Source organism: Hordeum vulgare, chromosome 2H (assembly GCF_904849725.1).
Source record: "Hordeum vulgare subsp. vulgare chromosome 2H, MorexV3_pseudomolecules_assembly, whole genome shotgun sequence".
In the NCBI taxonomy this organism is placed as follows: Eukaryota; Viridiplantae; Streptophyta; class Magnoliopsida; order Poales; family Poaceae; genus Hordeum; species Hordeum vulgare.
Genome location: NC_058519.1, coordinates 22,491,591 through 22,507,911, shown reverse-complemented (window position 1 = coordinate 22,507,911; position 16,321 = coordinate 22,491,591). Strand labels below are relative to the sequence as shown.

The 16,321-nt window shown below is 48.1% G+C and overlaps 1 protein-coding gene across 2 annotated transcripts; it reads left to right on the top strand.

Moving 5' to 3' along the window:
- The first annotated feature begins 10,307 nt into the window (after positions 1-10,307).
- LOC123424549 lies at positions 10,308-12,844 on the top strand. Of its 2 annotated transcripts, none has more exons than XM_045108180.1 (2): positions 10,308-11,600; positions 12,266-12,844. In XM_045108180.1, exon 1 carries the CDS (start codon positions 10,367-10,369, stop codon positions 11,594-11,596), a length of 1,230 nt encoding a protein of 409 aa, XP_044964115.1. In that variant the 5' UTR covers positions 10,308-10,366; the 3' UTR covers positions 11,597-11,600; positions 12,266-12,844. The 2 variants fall into 2 exon arrangements, with proteins under 2 accessions (XP_044964115.1, XP_044964114.1); XM_045108179.1 differs by having other exon boundaries at positions 10,310-11,600; positions 12,225-12,844.
- Positions 12,845-16,321: the final 3,477 nt, after the last annotated feature.

The following is a 16,321-nucleotide window of genomic DNA, read 5'->3' as shown; positions in this document are numbered from 1 at the left end:
TAGGTTTATGCCATGTAACGGATGTTTTCGAGTCAAGTATTTAAAGCTGGTTTCCTGGCAATGCACCAACCCACCTCCCCTCTCTCTCTTCTTCTCTGCCAATAAATGTATTGGCTCGATGAACTTTTTATTTTCATTAAAAAGTTAATGAAAAGGGGATGCCCGGTCGGGGAAGAGGAAAGAGATGGATCCTTTAGAATGTCCAAACTCGAGCATGTCCATGTTTTAGAGCTTTTTTATGGTACTGATGGGGGTGTGCTCTCTACCACATGTGTCACTTTACGATTTAAGGATCATTTTACTACAAAACTTATGCAATAACGATTTTTTATAGATGATTATAAAGGGATCGTGACATCCCCAGTCCATCAGGGCTTAAGTCCTGATGCTCGTATTTATTTTCGGATTTTTTTTCAGGATTTTGGCAAAGCATTTTCAGTGGGAGGAGACGTTCTCGTCGACGCGAGGAGCCTACGGTGATTTCATAAATCTCAAAATATGTCGGTTTAGTCTTTCGAAAGTGTTCATAGAAATAGGGTGTACGTGTGTGCGATTCTAGGGATAAGTGTATGCGCGTGTATATGAACGCTTCTATTTGTACTATGTTAAAAAAACTATTTTTTGGTTGGGTTCGGACCGCCCTCGCTGCCCCCCGCGTCGCTCCCTCCCCGGGGCGACACAGGCAGCGACCCCTGCCCCTACCGCAGTCACCCACCTCTAGCCTCCTCCCCTTCCCTCGTCGCCGCCGGTGACCTCCGGCAGACAAAGGCTGCATGGATCCGGCGATGGCGGGGTGCTCTCTGGCCGCTCTTCGCTCGGGAGGAGGGGATCTCGCGAGCGGTTGGGCGGCAGCCCGACGCTGGGGTCTGGGCTGGAGTCTTCGCGCGCGGTGAAGGTTGTCTTCGTCGGGCTGCACGGCGTCTGGTCACGGTCGTGGGTGCGCCGTTGCATTGCACGCGGGCGCTGGTGTAGCGCTCGTCTGGTCCCGACGGGATCTCGTGGGGTACGACTGGCGCAGGCTGGGATGGGGGTGGTGGGAGGCTCGGCTCCCCTGATGCGAGCCTTGGAGTGGTCCCTTGTAGCGTCTCGCCGGCTAGGTGCTATGGTGGTTCCGACTGGTGCTTCGGCTAGTGGGCTCCCGATCTAGATCGGGTGCCTCCTCGAGAGAGCTGGGGTGGGGTGTGGCGGCCCCCCTTCCATGCTTCGGATTCTTCTTTGGCGTTGCAGCAGCGGTGAGTTGCCAGATCTGGCCGGTTTCTGTCGGTTTCGGCTCGTCGGCATTTGCCCGACAGCGATGATGGTGGTGGGTTCTGCGTGGTCAAGGCGTGATAGCTTCGTGGATGGCGTGCGGGCTAGCGGAGGTGCTGTGCGTGGGGTTGTGGTGTTGGGCGATGTTCCAGGTGAAAGCTTGCCTGCCGACGGTGTCGGCGTCTGTGGATGTCGTCTCACCTCCTTGGAGGCACCGTCGAGGAGTTCTCTTCCTGCACACCCTCGGATCTTGTTCTTCGGGTGAAACCCTTAGACCCGGTTGGGTCGGACGACGGTGTCAGCATCGTTGCTTCCTTCTTGGGGGCGTCGTCTTAAAGAGCTTTGTATCTCGTTTGCATGCTCCATGGGCTAGACGCTCGCGACATTGCGGTAGGCTGGTGCTCGTCCGGCAATGTGGATACTTTGTGCGGCTTCTTGTGTGGCAACGTTGGCCGCTTCAAGCGGAGTAGGATTGCTGTTGTGTCCCGGTAGTCGGTTTCATCCGGCGTGTTCGAGGGGTCGTCGTGCCTCTCTTGTCTTTTGAAGTTGGAGCTGTTTGAGGAGGAGCCTTGCGGTGACGATGACGCGAGACGGGTGGTCGGTTCTGGCGCCGGCTCGGCGCAGGTGCAACATTTTTTATCCTACAATGCTCGTTGACAGAGTCGGAGCTGCATGGTCACCGGCACGTGTGGTGGACTGTTTGGTGTTGACCGACGCAGGCCTCTACGCTCATCTACGGTGGAAGCTACATCGGTGGTCGTCCATGGTGTAGTCGGAGTCGCCCTCGCGGAGGTGTGATGACGGTGACGTCGGATTGCAACCTCGACGGAACCCTTCCTCTTGGCGGCGTGTGTGCGTTCTTGTGTAGGTTGCAATGTGTGCCTTGTTTTGACGGGCGTATTGTGACGGTTTTAGCCCGGTTTTTTGCTTATTAACCGAGTAACTCTCTTCGACCTTTTTTAATGAATCGGGCCCTAAGAGACCGCATTTCAAAAAGAAAATTTGTTATGGGGTCTAAGTTTTTGGAATAATTGAACTAGCCAGTTTTCCTTTATCACGCAGCAATTACGTTTTTGTTTGTAGGGCAAAGCAGCTGTTATATTACGTGGAAACCTAATTACAGCGTGATGAAGCCCAACTCTAAAAGAGCCGAATAACCAAACCCTAGGCTAGCTTTTGTTTGCTGCTGTACGCTGTAACCAGACGTACGCAATCGAGATAAGGCATGGCAGCGCAGGCTGGGGTAAAAGAAACGACGGCTGCACAGATGAGCGCGTCTCCTGCGGCGCCGGCAGCAGATGATGCGTGGTCCAGCCTCCCTGGCGATCTCCTCGGCGTCGTCTACGCCAGGATGCCTTCGCCGCCTGACCGAGTCCGCTTCGCCGCCGTGTGCAAGTCATGGCGCGATTTCTTATCGTGGCGACCGCCGCAGCCAGCTCTCCCGTGGCTGATCCTCTCGCCGTACGAGGACGGCGCGGCGGAGCACGTCTTCTCCCCGGTGGATGGCACGGTGTTTCGCGTTCCCCTCCCGGCCAAGGCGATCGGCATGCGGTTAGTCGGATCTCATGACGGCGGCTGGGTCGTCGCCGCCGCGTCCACCGGTGATGTTGCCGCGTCGCTCGTGATCGTGAACCTATTTTCCGGCATCGAGGTGCCACTTTCCTACAAGCAACGAAGGATCTTAGATGAACCAGGACGCACAGACCCGCGCATCCAGAAGATCATCTTCTCAGAGGAACCCACCTCAAAACGCTGCATCCTTGGCGCCATCTTGACGAACAGGATCACGGTCGGGTTGTGCAGAGTTGGATGCCGAGACCGTGGGTGGTCGATGTCACACGGGTCTATCTGGTTCTCGGACATTGCCTTCTGCCATGGAAAGCTCTATGGCCTAGACAACCAAAGCCGCGTACTCGTGTTCGACCTTGGCATGACTAAAAACGGTGCATCTGTGGTCAACGACACGTACCTTCTACGCATCGCAGAACCTAGCAGCAGCACATATTGGTGCGGGAACCCTAGGATCAACTACATTATCACGCACAATGACAAGCTGTTTCTGGCACAAAGGACCAAGTGGTCACAGGAGGGTGAGCTTTTCTTCAAGGTGTTCGAGCTCATCAAAATTGACAAGGCAACCAAATATGACTACATGTGGGCAGAAGTGATGTCATTGAACGACCATGCCTTGTTTTTGAGCGTGCCCTACTCCAGATTTGTGCACGTGCCAGCAAGAAGTCATGGGCATGTGGAGAGAAACCACATCTACTACAGCCATCCCCATGCAATCATTAGGGAGTTCTTCGGTGATGTCGTGCAACTGAAAATGCGTGACAATGGCAACCATATGTATTGCATCGAAGACCGCAAAATCAGCGGTGTGGATAGGATCACGTCGTCCAGATACTACATGGCCGATGGTTGTCCTACTCTCATGTGGGTCATCGCTCCGAATTTCTAGGCACTTTGTAATATGTATTCCGGGCTATATTTTATTTAGTTGCCTGGATTTGAAAAAACATATCAATTACTTGTTCTCTAGATGTTGGATACAGAACTTTCTTCAGGTTGTGTTGTTATTGGACTAAACAATATATTATTTTTCATACACAGCTTATGAGAGTGCATAGCGTACATCCGTTGCACTAATTTGCTCCAGTGCTCCCCCTTGAACTGAACGCGGAGGGGAGAAATACAACGACGGCTGAGTTCGTCCAATACCCTTTAAGGGTAAGGGGCATGATCGTCTTTTCAACGTGTGCACCCTTATCGCAACCTGAAAGTTTTTCTTTTTTTCAAAGATCCGTATCTTTAAAATATTTTATCTCTTAAATAGTACGTTCAAATCTCGGACCATTTTCACCTCGTGTCTCTCGCGTGGAGATCTTTAAAACTAGATTCCGTATTGATAGATTTTGATGATCTTTTTTCCTGCTAAAAACGAATGAAAAAAAACCATCAAAAGCTTTTCCATAAGAGAAATCAATGAATAAGAAGTTCCCTGATAAATGTTTTCTAGAAGATAGTGTTGTGTTAGTAGTCCCTCCATCAAAAGGAGCAAACATGTTCTGTTTCCAACGCTTATCTCCCATTTAAACTGACCATCAACTTTTGTTGGTGGAAGATATCCTCTCTTGTGAAGCCCCGCCGTTCTAGGCCGCCGCGACCTAGCCTCGATGTGTCCTGCTGGCGCCGGCGCTGTCGTGATGACTTTGCGGAGTCTCACCCTTGCGCCTGGCGCCTTGTCGCCGGCGGCAAGAGGGGGCGATGCACAGTCACAGTCGGGATCCCGATTCTCTCTGCTGTCGGAAGGGGTATCGGGCGATGGGTCTGATAGAGAGGCAGAGGATCTGGCGGTAAGGGTAGCGACCGAAGTGCTGCTGGAAGAGCGATTGGTCTCTCAGGACGTTGCCCGCAGGCCGTCCAAGTCCGATGATCAGCTAGCGTAGGAGTTCTGGAATGAGATCGGGTACCCAACACCCACGTCTCGGTTCTGGGAACGCCGATCCCCGTCGGGCGATTGTGAGGTGGATCAAGGTACGTTGTTTGTTCCATCTTGCAGGTCCGATGGGAGTCGAACGTCCGGGGTGTCTCCCTCATCACTGGAAGGCGCGAACGAGGCTGCCTCCCCGCCAACAGAGCGGATGCGCTCGCCGCGGCTGGGTGGGGTCAAGGTGTCGGCCGTGCGGATGGGATGGCGTGGTCCTCTACCTCGGCCTCGGATCACGCCTCTGCCATGCCTAGGCGACTTTCTTCCCAGACACGTAGAGCCCCAAGGAGGTGATGGTCGACAAGGGCAAGGCGGTGCTGGCCGGTGCGACCATGGAGGCCGGCTACGCTGATGACGGCCCGAGGAGACGACGACCGGAGATCCATGTTCCTCGCGCATGGGCGGTGGACGCGCAATTCAAACGCCGGAATTGCTGGCGAGTGGGACCGGGAAGCATGCAGGACGTTCATCGCCATGGGCTCATCAGAGCCTTTGGTTCAGCGGGTTGTGGCGTGAGGAGCACAAATACCCTAGTTCCTCTGCAGCGATGATGTTCTCAAGGGCAAGGCCGACGCCGGCGCTATGATCTGCCTCTTGTCATACGTACGCGACAACTGGTCCATCAACGAGCGCTAGTGGATCCGGGAACGGGCGGATGCGGCGATCTTTCGCTGACGTGCTCCGGTCGCCACCTACAATGGCGGCCCCGCCGCAACCTCCTGGGCAGACGGGGCTTAGGATCATTGCCGCGACGCTGGGAACTCAATCAATCATGCCTCGTCCATGCCTCCGCTTTTTTATGGTACTGATGTGTCCGTGCTCTCCCTACACGTGCCCCTTTAGGGATATATAAGGATCGTTTTACTAGAAATATTATAATATTGCCTCAAAAATATTATGTAATAACTAATTTCGTTATGAGCGTCAAATTTCTGCATAATTGAACTAGCCAGTTTTGCTTTATCACGCAGCAGTTACGTTTTTGTTTGTAGGGCAAAGCAACGGTTATATTACGTGGAAGCCCGATTGCAGGTGATGAAGCCCAATTCTGAAACACCCGAATAACCAAACCCTAGACTAGTTTTTGTTTGCTGCTGTACGTTGTAACCAGAAGTACGCGAGATAAGCACGGCGGCGCAGGCGGCTACGGTAAAAGAAAACGACGGCGGCCCAGATCGATGAGCGCGTCTCCTGCGGCGCCGACGGCAGATGACGCGCCGACGGCAGACGCGCCGACGGCAGATGATCTCCTCGGCGTGATCTACGCCGCTCGACCGAGTCCGCTTCTCCACCGTGTGCAAGTCATGGCGCGATGCCTTGTATATCTCGGCGACCGCCGCAGCCAGCTCTCCCGTGGCTGATCCTCTCGCCATACGAGGACGGTGCGGCGGAGCGCGTCTTCTTCCCGGTGGATGGCACGGTGTTTCGCGTTCCCCTCCCAGCCAAAGCGGTCCGCAAGCGGTTAGTCGGATCTCATGACGGGGGCTGGGTCGTCGCCGTGTCCACCGGTGATGTTGCCACCTCGTTGGTGATCGTGAACCTATTTTCCGGCATCGAGGTGCCACTTTCCTACAAGCAAGGAAGGATCTTGAAACAACTCAGAAATCATCCAACCCCGGACATCAAGAAGATCATTTTCTCAGAAGACCCCACCTCGAAACGCTGCATCCTTGCCGCCCCTCTTCAAGAACAAGATGGCAGTCGGGTTGTGCAGAGTTGGATGCCGAAACCGCGGGTGGTCGATGTCAATACAGGCTTACTGCTTTGAAGACATTGTCTTCTGCCGTGGGGAGCTGTATGGCCTGAACAACAATAGCCGCATATTCAAATTCGACCTTGGCATGACTAAAAATGGCGCGTCGGTGGTCAGGGCCACATACCCACTGCGCGTCCAGGAACCTGGCGGCACATGTTGGTGGAGACACCCCAGCATCAGCTACATTGTCAAGCACAACGACAAACTATTTATAGCAGAATGGACCAAGTGGTCTGGTGACAGCACGATGAGTTTTTCTTCAAGGTGTTTGAGCTCATGAAAATTGACAGTGACAAGGCAACGGGATATGACTACATGTGGGAAGAAGTGATCTCACTAGACGACCATGCCTTGTTTTTGAGTGTGCCCTACTCCGGATTTGTGCACGTGCCAACGGGCAGTCATGGCGATGTGGAGAGAAACCACATCTACTACAGCCATCCCCACGCAATCAATATGGAGTTCATCAGTGATGGCGTGCAACTGAAGATGTGTGACAATCGAAACCATATGTATTACACCGAAGACTGCAAAATCAGTGGTGTGGAAAGGATCACGTCGTCCGGATACTTCATGGCCAAAGGTTGTCCTACTCTCATGTGGGTCGTCCCTCCAAATTCCTAGGCACTTTGCAATATGTATTCCGGGCTATATTATACTTAGTTCTCTGGATCTTTTTAAATACTTTCTCCATTTTTAATATGAATTATATACGGATGTATATAAACGTACTTTATAGTGTAGATTTTTCAAAACATCGATGTTTCAAAAATTGCGAGTTTTGAAAACATTTTGGACTGTTTTTTTGCCATGCCTTCCACGAGTGTCACTTCATGCTGAAATTTTACAAGCGTACAAAACATTTATCAAAATTTACAACAAAAGCATTCATAATTTTTTTATGTTTCTACTATTTTTTGTTGATTTTACTATTCATCAAGGAGCATTTGAGCTCGGGATCATCATAGGACTTCCAGGGTTATTGGTGTATCTATTGTTGTATGTGCTTGGTTTTTCTTTTCTTTTCTAGGTTGTTTTTCTCTTGTTTTGTATAGCTCTCTTTCTTTTTTGGGACATTATGTATATATTTTTGAAAATTAATAAAAATAGGCAGCCGAGTCCTGTTGTTTCCTTGCAAGTACTGGGAGAAATAGAGGGTGATCTTGATTGATCTTTTAAACATGGTGTTTTGACATAAAATGATTTTCGTTCAACAATATATATGAAAGAAGATGCACTCACTTGATTAGATGTAGTTAGCTTCAGAAATTAATGCAAAAAATTAGAACAGGACCAACAAGCAAAAGCTTAAGTAAGTTGCAACATGTACAATTATATATGATAGTTAAGCATCAAGTGAAAGTGGCAGGCATGTGACTAATGTGATCTTGTACGTTACATCAGTAAATGAACCAAGCTCTCCAGGGATATGATTTTGATCTTCACAACAATCCTTAGCGCAACATCATTATTTAGGTGTCTCGGCTCCTCTTCATGGAAACTAAAAGAGAACTGCAAACATAAAAAAGTAATTGGGGTCAAGTTCATAGTGGTGCTATTTAATTCCAACTAGTGAACACAAGTGTAATGCTGGCTAGGGTTCTTCAGTTTTGGACTGCTTTGTGATATTACATTTCACCTCACAAGAATACCGGTACATATAACAAACAAATCATCCTGGTTACAAAATTTGTGATATTAAAGGGATTTTTTAATTTTAATTTCATGTTGCAGTATTTGATTTTGTAAATTTTAATCCCTTTCCATTTTAATATGAATTTAAGTTTATAACTCCCTTCCCCTTTTGACAATTTACCTGAGAGACATAGCTCCCCACTATTGCCTCCACAGCCGACCTGTCCATCTAGGCATACCCTTCCCTTACCCCTACCCCGCCCTCGGGTCCAACAAGGCACAACTCCCCTCTCTTACCTCCACCTTCGACATAGCTTCCCCATGTACCTGTGCCATGTAAACCTAGGACTTTCTACACCCTGTACATCTACCATATACACTACTTTATACACTAGGTTTACAAGTCTCTATTCAGTCTGACTTGTTGATACCCTCATAGAAAACGACCCTTTTAAACCGTGAAATCGTATCTAAACCAATAAAAAAGTGTTCTATGGTGTTTTGAGCAATGTCTCGCTAAATAAATCAGTGTATGATGTATCGTTAATAGCACACTATTAGGTTATATAACATACTAACATGTGGCAGTATTTGTTGCGAACCATTCTTTCCACTTATCTAAACTACCCATGTGGTACTAAAATGTGGTAGTGACATTACAATGCATGGTGCAATAACCAGAGTGGTTACCTGTATATGGTTCTCACTTCTCCGCCACACGTCCACGCATAGAATCCCTCCTCCCCGGTCACTGGTGACGTTCGCCGCCAATGTCCTCCTGTGTTGCATCAAGAAACGACATTGTTAACAGTTTACAGGTGAAGAGGACGAAGGGATCTCTGTTGGAGGGAGGATGGGCGCCGACTGCGAAGGAGAACTCCACTGGTGTGTGGCACTGATCTGCGCGTGGGGATAGACGAGGCAGTTCACTAGTGCTTGTAGTGCTACCGGACCCGCCGCCAACACATGTTAAATGTTTTTAAAATGTGAAAAAATAAGCCTTTCATACAGCATCAAATTTGTTGTGGCAACAATCTAAATGAAAACTTGAAACATTGCTCGAGATATAAGAAAGACAAATCTTACATGATAATGTGCCAAATCTAAAGTTTAACTTATATTACATACCCCCTCCGTCCCAAAATAACTGTCTCAAGCTTAATACAAATTTGTACTAGAGCTAGTACAAAGTTGAGACACTTATTTTAGGACGGAGGGAGTACTATTCAATGTTAGTTTTGTTATTTTGTATCTCGAGCAATATTTCGAAATTTACTTATAATATTGAGACAACAAACATTAATGTTATGTGAACATGCCTAATTTCTTTCATATTTAAAAATATATGTTAAACTATGTTGCGGAAGTCCGGTGCACCGGTAAGAAGACAAGCGGTGCACCGCATATTTATCCAGTGCGCTGATGGGATAAAATTACTGTTCTGACATTAACCCTAAACTATAGCACTTCACAATCTGACCCTTTTGGCAATGCCAGAGACCGTGGCGTTTCTGCTTCACATGAAAACGCCGAGATAGTTCGTGTTGCTGCTCGACATGGAAATGCCGAGATAGCTCGCGTTACAGCTCATACGAAAATGCCAGGGTCTTTGGTGTTTATGTCCCATATTTTTAAGTGTTCTCACCATGATCATCAATGCTTGGTTGTATGCTTAGATTTAAAAATATGTTTGGACAAAAACGCCGTTGCCCTTGACGTTTTCAGCCCGCCATGTCAGCGAGCCTCGCGTCCACTTAAATATCTAGGGAAAAAACGTCAAAGCCTCTGGCTTTCTAGAAAAGCTTCAAACGTAAAATACCTTGGTGTTTCCATATAACCTGCAACACGAGCTACGTCGGCGTTTTCATGTGGAGCAGCAACGCAAGCTATCTCGGTGTTTTCATGTGAAGAAGAAACACCACGATTTCTGACATTGCCAAGAAGATCAGATTGTGAAATAATTTCATACAGAGTTAATTTTTTGATATAGTTTAAGGTTAAGTTCAGGACAGTAATTTTGACCGCGCTGATGCGCGTGGGGGCCGAATACAGAGAGAGCCACCGCTACTATTCGCCGAGTGGGCAAAAACTGGCGGCCTAGGCCCATGAGCCCATACACAGGAGCACGATCCATCTTCCCAAGCCCAACCGACCTCTTTGCCACGAGGAGGCAACCTCACCGAGCATTCCAACCCTTCTCCTCTCCGTCGCCGCAGATCCACCGCCGCCCGACGCCGATGGGCTGCCTGCTGGCGCTCACCGACGACCTCCTCGCGGACATCCTCGTCCGCTTGCCCACCCCGGCGGACCTCGCGCGCGCCTCCGCCTCCTCCGCCTCGCTCCGTCGCGTCGTCTCCTCCCCGCGGTTCCTCCGCCGCGTCCGCTCCCTCCACGCCCCGCCCCCGCTCGGCGTCTTCGTCCCCGACGACGCCGCCGGATTCTACCCCGCCCTCCCTCCCAATCCCACGGCCCGCCCCGCCCGCGCGCTCGCCCTCGCCGCCGACTTCTCCTTCGCCTTCCTCCCGCCCCCCGCGGGCGCCTGGCTCGTCCGCGACCACCGCGACGGCCGCTTCCTCCTCGACCGCGCCGCGCCCGCCGGCTCCACGGCCTTCACCGAGGTCGCCGTCTGCGACCCGCTCTTCCGGCGCTGCCTCCTGCTCCCGCCCATCCCCGACGCCCTCGCCGCCTCCGTCGAGAACCCCTACCTCCAGCGCGGCGGCGACGACGGAGGGCTCCAGTCGCGCAGCAACGAGATCTTCCTGGCTTCTCGCGGCAGCGACGACCGCGGCGAGGAGCTGCCGTTCGCCGTCATCTGGATGGCCTGCTGCCGCGGCAAGCTGGTCGCCTTCTCCTTCTGCTCTGGATCTCGGGAATGGAGCGCGCTTTCGCCGCCGGTGCACCACGCGCTGAGCATGCGCAGGGTCATGGGTGTCCGACTGGGGCAACGCAACCATGCCCATGGGTGCTTCTACTGGATGATAACTCTCACCAGGAGGTGGCTCGTGCTGGACGCCCGCAAAATGGAGTTCTCCATCCTCGACATTTCGCCTGTCCTGGCAGGCCGCTCGATGATGTTCAGCAATCAGATCACCACTCTGGAGTCAGGAGAAGGCAGGACAACCGTCGTGGTCTCGGATCTTTTCCGGGCCGATAAAAGATGTGTCCTCTACTTTTATTCGTTCATGCATTTCAGTGACCGGTGGCAGCTGCAGAACAAAATCACATTGCCTGAGGAATGGGGAGACCGGTTTCGAGGCATCATAGGTGCATTTGAGGGCTGCTTATATATAAAGCTAGATCATCCAAAGCAGAACTTGGGAGATCCTGTTGACCAAAATGTCACATACTTTTGGTTCGATGTCAAGACTATGCAGGTTGGTAGGTTCACTGAGATAAGTTCTGCTACTGTGAATGAAGCCTACCTTTACACAGGGTTTCCCCCATCATTGTCACTTCCAAGTGTTTGATCCGGTAAGCTTTATTCTCTCTGCTTTGCTTTTTCATCAGTTTATTTTTGTTTAGTGTTATACCATATACTCCCTCTGTGTCTAAAAATTGTTCTTCCCAACTACAATTATTTAGGTACAAAGGGAGTACTAGATTACTCGTGTTGTTTGACAGTATGGTCATGTCTCCTGGAGAATCTTAATTTTTTCTGTCCTCATAATTATAAATCCTTCAACTTGTAAATTTTGATAGGTTGCTCTAGAATCCCAATAAAGTGATGAAAACAACTCATGCTAGATAATTCATAGTAGTGAGAATGCTTCAAAGTTTTAATCATTAGCTGTGCATCTTGAATGTATTGTTTCATCACCTTGTAAGATATCAAAGATATGGGTACTGCAGAAAGAATGTTTCCATCGCCGATTAATGAAAACTTCCTCCTTTTTTTTCATGATCTAATTCACTATCAGAATTAGCATGTAGTTTCATTCCTGAATCCCATGCTAATTGATGCATGGTACAAAAAGGCTTCCAAAGTTATCTTTGTGGGTTTTCAGCCTTTCAGGGTGCTTAACTGTGATATGGTTTAACGTTTCTATGTTGCCATGTTTTATTGATCTCTTATTGATATACAGAATTCTGTTGTAGATGGATGACTGATTTCTGGATTGGCTGGTTTCTTGGAGCAGGAAAAGGGCAAATGAGGAATGTGTCACTCTTTACGGCCTCATTTTCTCAGTTACTAGCATTCTTGTGTCAGTACAACTGTTATGAGAAATTGCTGAAACCTTGGGAGTTGGGAATAGAAGAGAATTTGTTTTTGACAAACACCAATTCAAGAAGATTTGGATGGACCATTTAATGTTTTATTGTCCTCATACAGTCATAAGCAGTTATGTGTCACAGATAGGTTCTGATTTGAGTCCTTACCGATGTTGGATGGACCATTCTACTTTGCAGGGTGTAGTACTCTATCTGTATACATTTACGCGAAATGCCAGAGGTACTAGCAGTATTTAAAAAGGTCATGATCTAGGCGAGGAATGGATGGAGTCCATGTTTTGCTAAAAGACATGGGCTCTTCACTCTGACAAGGAAACCGTGCAGGGTGGTGCTTCTACTAGATTGTTTCTCATGTGGAAATGTGTTGTACCCATAGATACTCAAAGAATGGGGTTCACCATCTTGAAAATCTTGTATACACTGTCAGGCTATGTAACTGTATTCGGTAATCATATCATTTCACAGAAGTCAGGAGAAAGTCCTTACTGATGTTGTCTCCGATTTGTTTCTGCTGGATAAAGCATGTGGGTTTAGAGGGGACATGAAACAATCTGAACAAATGGATCTGCTAAATTTTGTATAAGGCATACATTTGAACTCTGTATTGTGCAGTTGTGCTAAATCTATAACTGAAAATTTCGAATTCTTTATAGCAGCACATGACATCTTATGCATTGCTACACTATGGTTGGAAATAGTTATCATGTATCTTGCACAATGGACAAGATGATAGTTAAACTGCAGCTAGTATCAAACAGAGTTAGAGCTAACATGTTCTGTTGGAAATGTGGAATCTACCAAGATAATACTTGCACAGTTGATGCAAATCAAATTAAATCAATAGACTACTCATGGTTTTGTCATGGGTATTTACCCATAATTCCTTTTATATTTTTTGTACATGAAGTAGGAATTAAGTTCTCGCAAAAACAAAACTAAGAGTTAGATTTTGTGTCATGAGCTTTCCTAATGCAAGCTCTTTGGCGTTTGTGACATGTCAATGTGTTGATGTCCTGTTCACCTTTCTCGTAGACACATGCTTATCTTGTAGTATGTGTGCATCTTTTATTTGGAGTAAAACCACATTTGTTCTTTGGTGACACGTGATATCTTTATGAACATATTGAAAATTAACCCTAACTTGATTGATATTTCTGTAACATTACATCTAACAGATGGTTATTGCCATCACTGAGTGGGTGCATGGCTCCTGGTAGCTAACCATCATTAACGATGGCAGAAGCAACATAGGAGATAGAAACAACCGTTGGAACAGGAGACTTACTGGAAGAACAAGAGCTCTAGTAATATGTTGGAAACGGTTCTATCCTACGCCCCTATGCCAGCATGAGTTTTGATCCACCCATGAACAACTCCGTTTATTCTTATTCGTTTACGACTTTCTGAGGGTTACGTGCTTCTGGTGATCGTTTACGACTTTCTGAGGGTTACGTGCTTCTGGTGATCGTTTACGACTTTCTGAGGGTTACGTGCTTCTGGTGAATGTGGCGCCGTGACGCACAGCAAGCTGAGCATTTGGTAGTAGCTTGCCGGAGCTTCTAAGATGAAAAGAGGGAGGAAGTGAGGTGGATGCTGCTGTTTGCTTTGAGGTGGAGGAGGTCCTACTGTTAAGGTGGCAGCTCTTGGGTCTAAGGTAAAGGACCAAAGGTTCAGGACTGACGCTGCCCAATGCCATTGCATCTGATGTTCTGTGGATGTGTTAACTGGACTTCAGGAAAAAGAAGTTTCATACCATGGAGAGAATGGATATTGAACGGTAGATTATCCACGTTTTGGTGATTGGATTGGAAATCTGAGCTGGCAGTATTTGTCCAGTTGGACATTCAGCAAGTTCTATTTCTTTCCACCATACCCAACTATATTTCTCACGTCGAACATGTTTGCACGTTTGTTTTGTGTTGCATCAGCTCCAGCTGAATTTCTTTAATTTGTGCTTGAGGTGCATTACTCACCTACTCCCTCCGTTCCTAAATATAAGCCTTTTAAGATATTTCACTAGGAGTCTACATACGAAGCAGAATGAGTGAATCTACAACCTAAAGTATGTCTATATACATCCGTATGTAGTCCACTAATGAAACCTCTTTAAAGACTTATATTTAGGAACGAAGGGAGTAGTTTATAATCTTTTCTTCATACAACTCTAACATTTTTCTTCATTGTTTCTCCCTAACCTCTGGTCTTCTCATGTACAGGAGTTTATTAATATTGGCAATGTTCTTGATCTGGTACAAACTATGATCCACTCATTCAGATTGTGACCGAGAGCGATGATACCAAAGGTATGTTCCTGAATCTCCTGCCCCTGAAGTTGCACTCTTTATTAGTGAAATTTCTCAGAAATGAGCAGTTTTTTTTTTCTTCCCTAGAGTGCCCTTAGCACCGGTATCATCTCTGCGCGAGGCCAGTACAAAGCCTCCAAAGGTACAGCCATGGGCATGGTCAGCCCTGACCCTTCAGCCATGCCAACCTCCTCCTCGCTGACCCTCCTCCACTCGAAGCACTGTACCAGCGTGCCCAGCGCGAGCCCGACCATCTTCACTCCGAGTGCCTCGCCTGGGCACCCTCTCCGCCACATTCCGAACGGCAGCATCCACTTCCCCTCGCCCCTGCCGCTTTCAAACCTCTCCGGCGAGAACCTTGTCGGCGCCTCCCACACGTGTGCGTCCCTGTGCATCGTGTGCACGTTGACAAGTACTCGCTCCGTTCCTAAATATAAGTCTTTAAGCGATTTTACTAAGGGTCTACATACGGAGCAAAATGATTGAATCTATACTTTAAAATATGTCTATATACATCGGTACGTAGTTCACTAATGAAATCTCTACAAAGACTTATATTTAGGAACGGAGGGAGTAGCATGGTTCCTGTAGGGATGTCGTAGCCTGCGACGGAGCAGGCGGCGGAGGACTCGTGTGGGCCGAGGAGCGGGGCAACTGGGTGCAGCCGGAGGGTCTCCGTGATGACGCACTGGAGGTAGGGCAGGCTGGGCAGGTCGGCCTCCTCTAGGAGGCGTCCCGTACCGATGACCTCATCGAGTTCCACCCTCACCTTCGCCATGGCGTCCGGGTGGTTCAGCAGGTCTGCCATGCTCCATTCGGTGGTGCTCGACGAGCTGTCTGTGCCTGTTTGCAAGATGCTCTGTTGCAGCAAAGATTGACATGAGCTGTTGATGTGCATGTGCAATGTGTTTAGGATCATGAAGATGCTTTGCAAAAAAGAAAATGAATGAAGATTGATTAATGTGCTCTGAGCAGTCAATAGGATTCCTGGGACATTGCAAGAAGCTGGTGAAATGGTTCTTTGTACATTATCATAAATTAATTGTAGGCCTAGGATGTTCAGTTCCCAGGAAAATCTGGTAAGACTGGTTGTTATCCACATGTGATGCACTGATGCTAAGTTGCTAACTACATGTATTAATTACCCAAAATTAAACACAAGGGCCAAATAATACTTCTCATGTAGCAAGGATGTGATTAAGATGGATGAAGAACCAAATCTAGCTCCTTTATTTTGCTACCCAATTAAATAGCCAACCAAGTCAGCGGGCTGGACTGCCAGAAATATTCCATCACGGTTCTAAACACTCATAGTATTACTTTTCCTTCTGACCACTCATTTTAACAGCTACCCCCTACTCTCTTCGTAAAGAAATACTCCCTCCGTTCCTAAATACAAGTCTTTTTAAAGATTTTACGAATCACATATGAAGCAAAATGAATGAATCTACATTTTAAAATTTGTGTATATACATCCGTATGTAGTTTACTAGTGAAATCTCTTAAAAGACTTATATTTAGAAACAGATGGAGTATAAGAGCAACTCTAGCAGATCCCGCATGCGTCCGGCCCGCAAAACGTGGTTGCAGTTCGTGGAAAAACGCCTTTGCGGACCGGCGCGCACGGCTGCGGATGCAGACCCCGCATAACGGACCCAT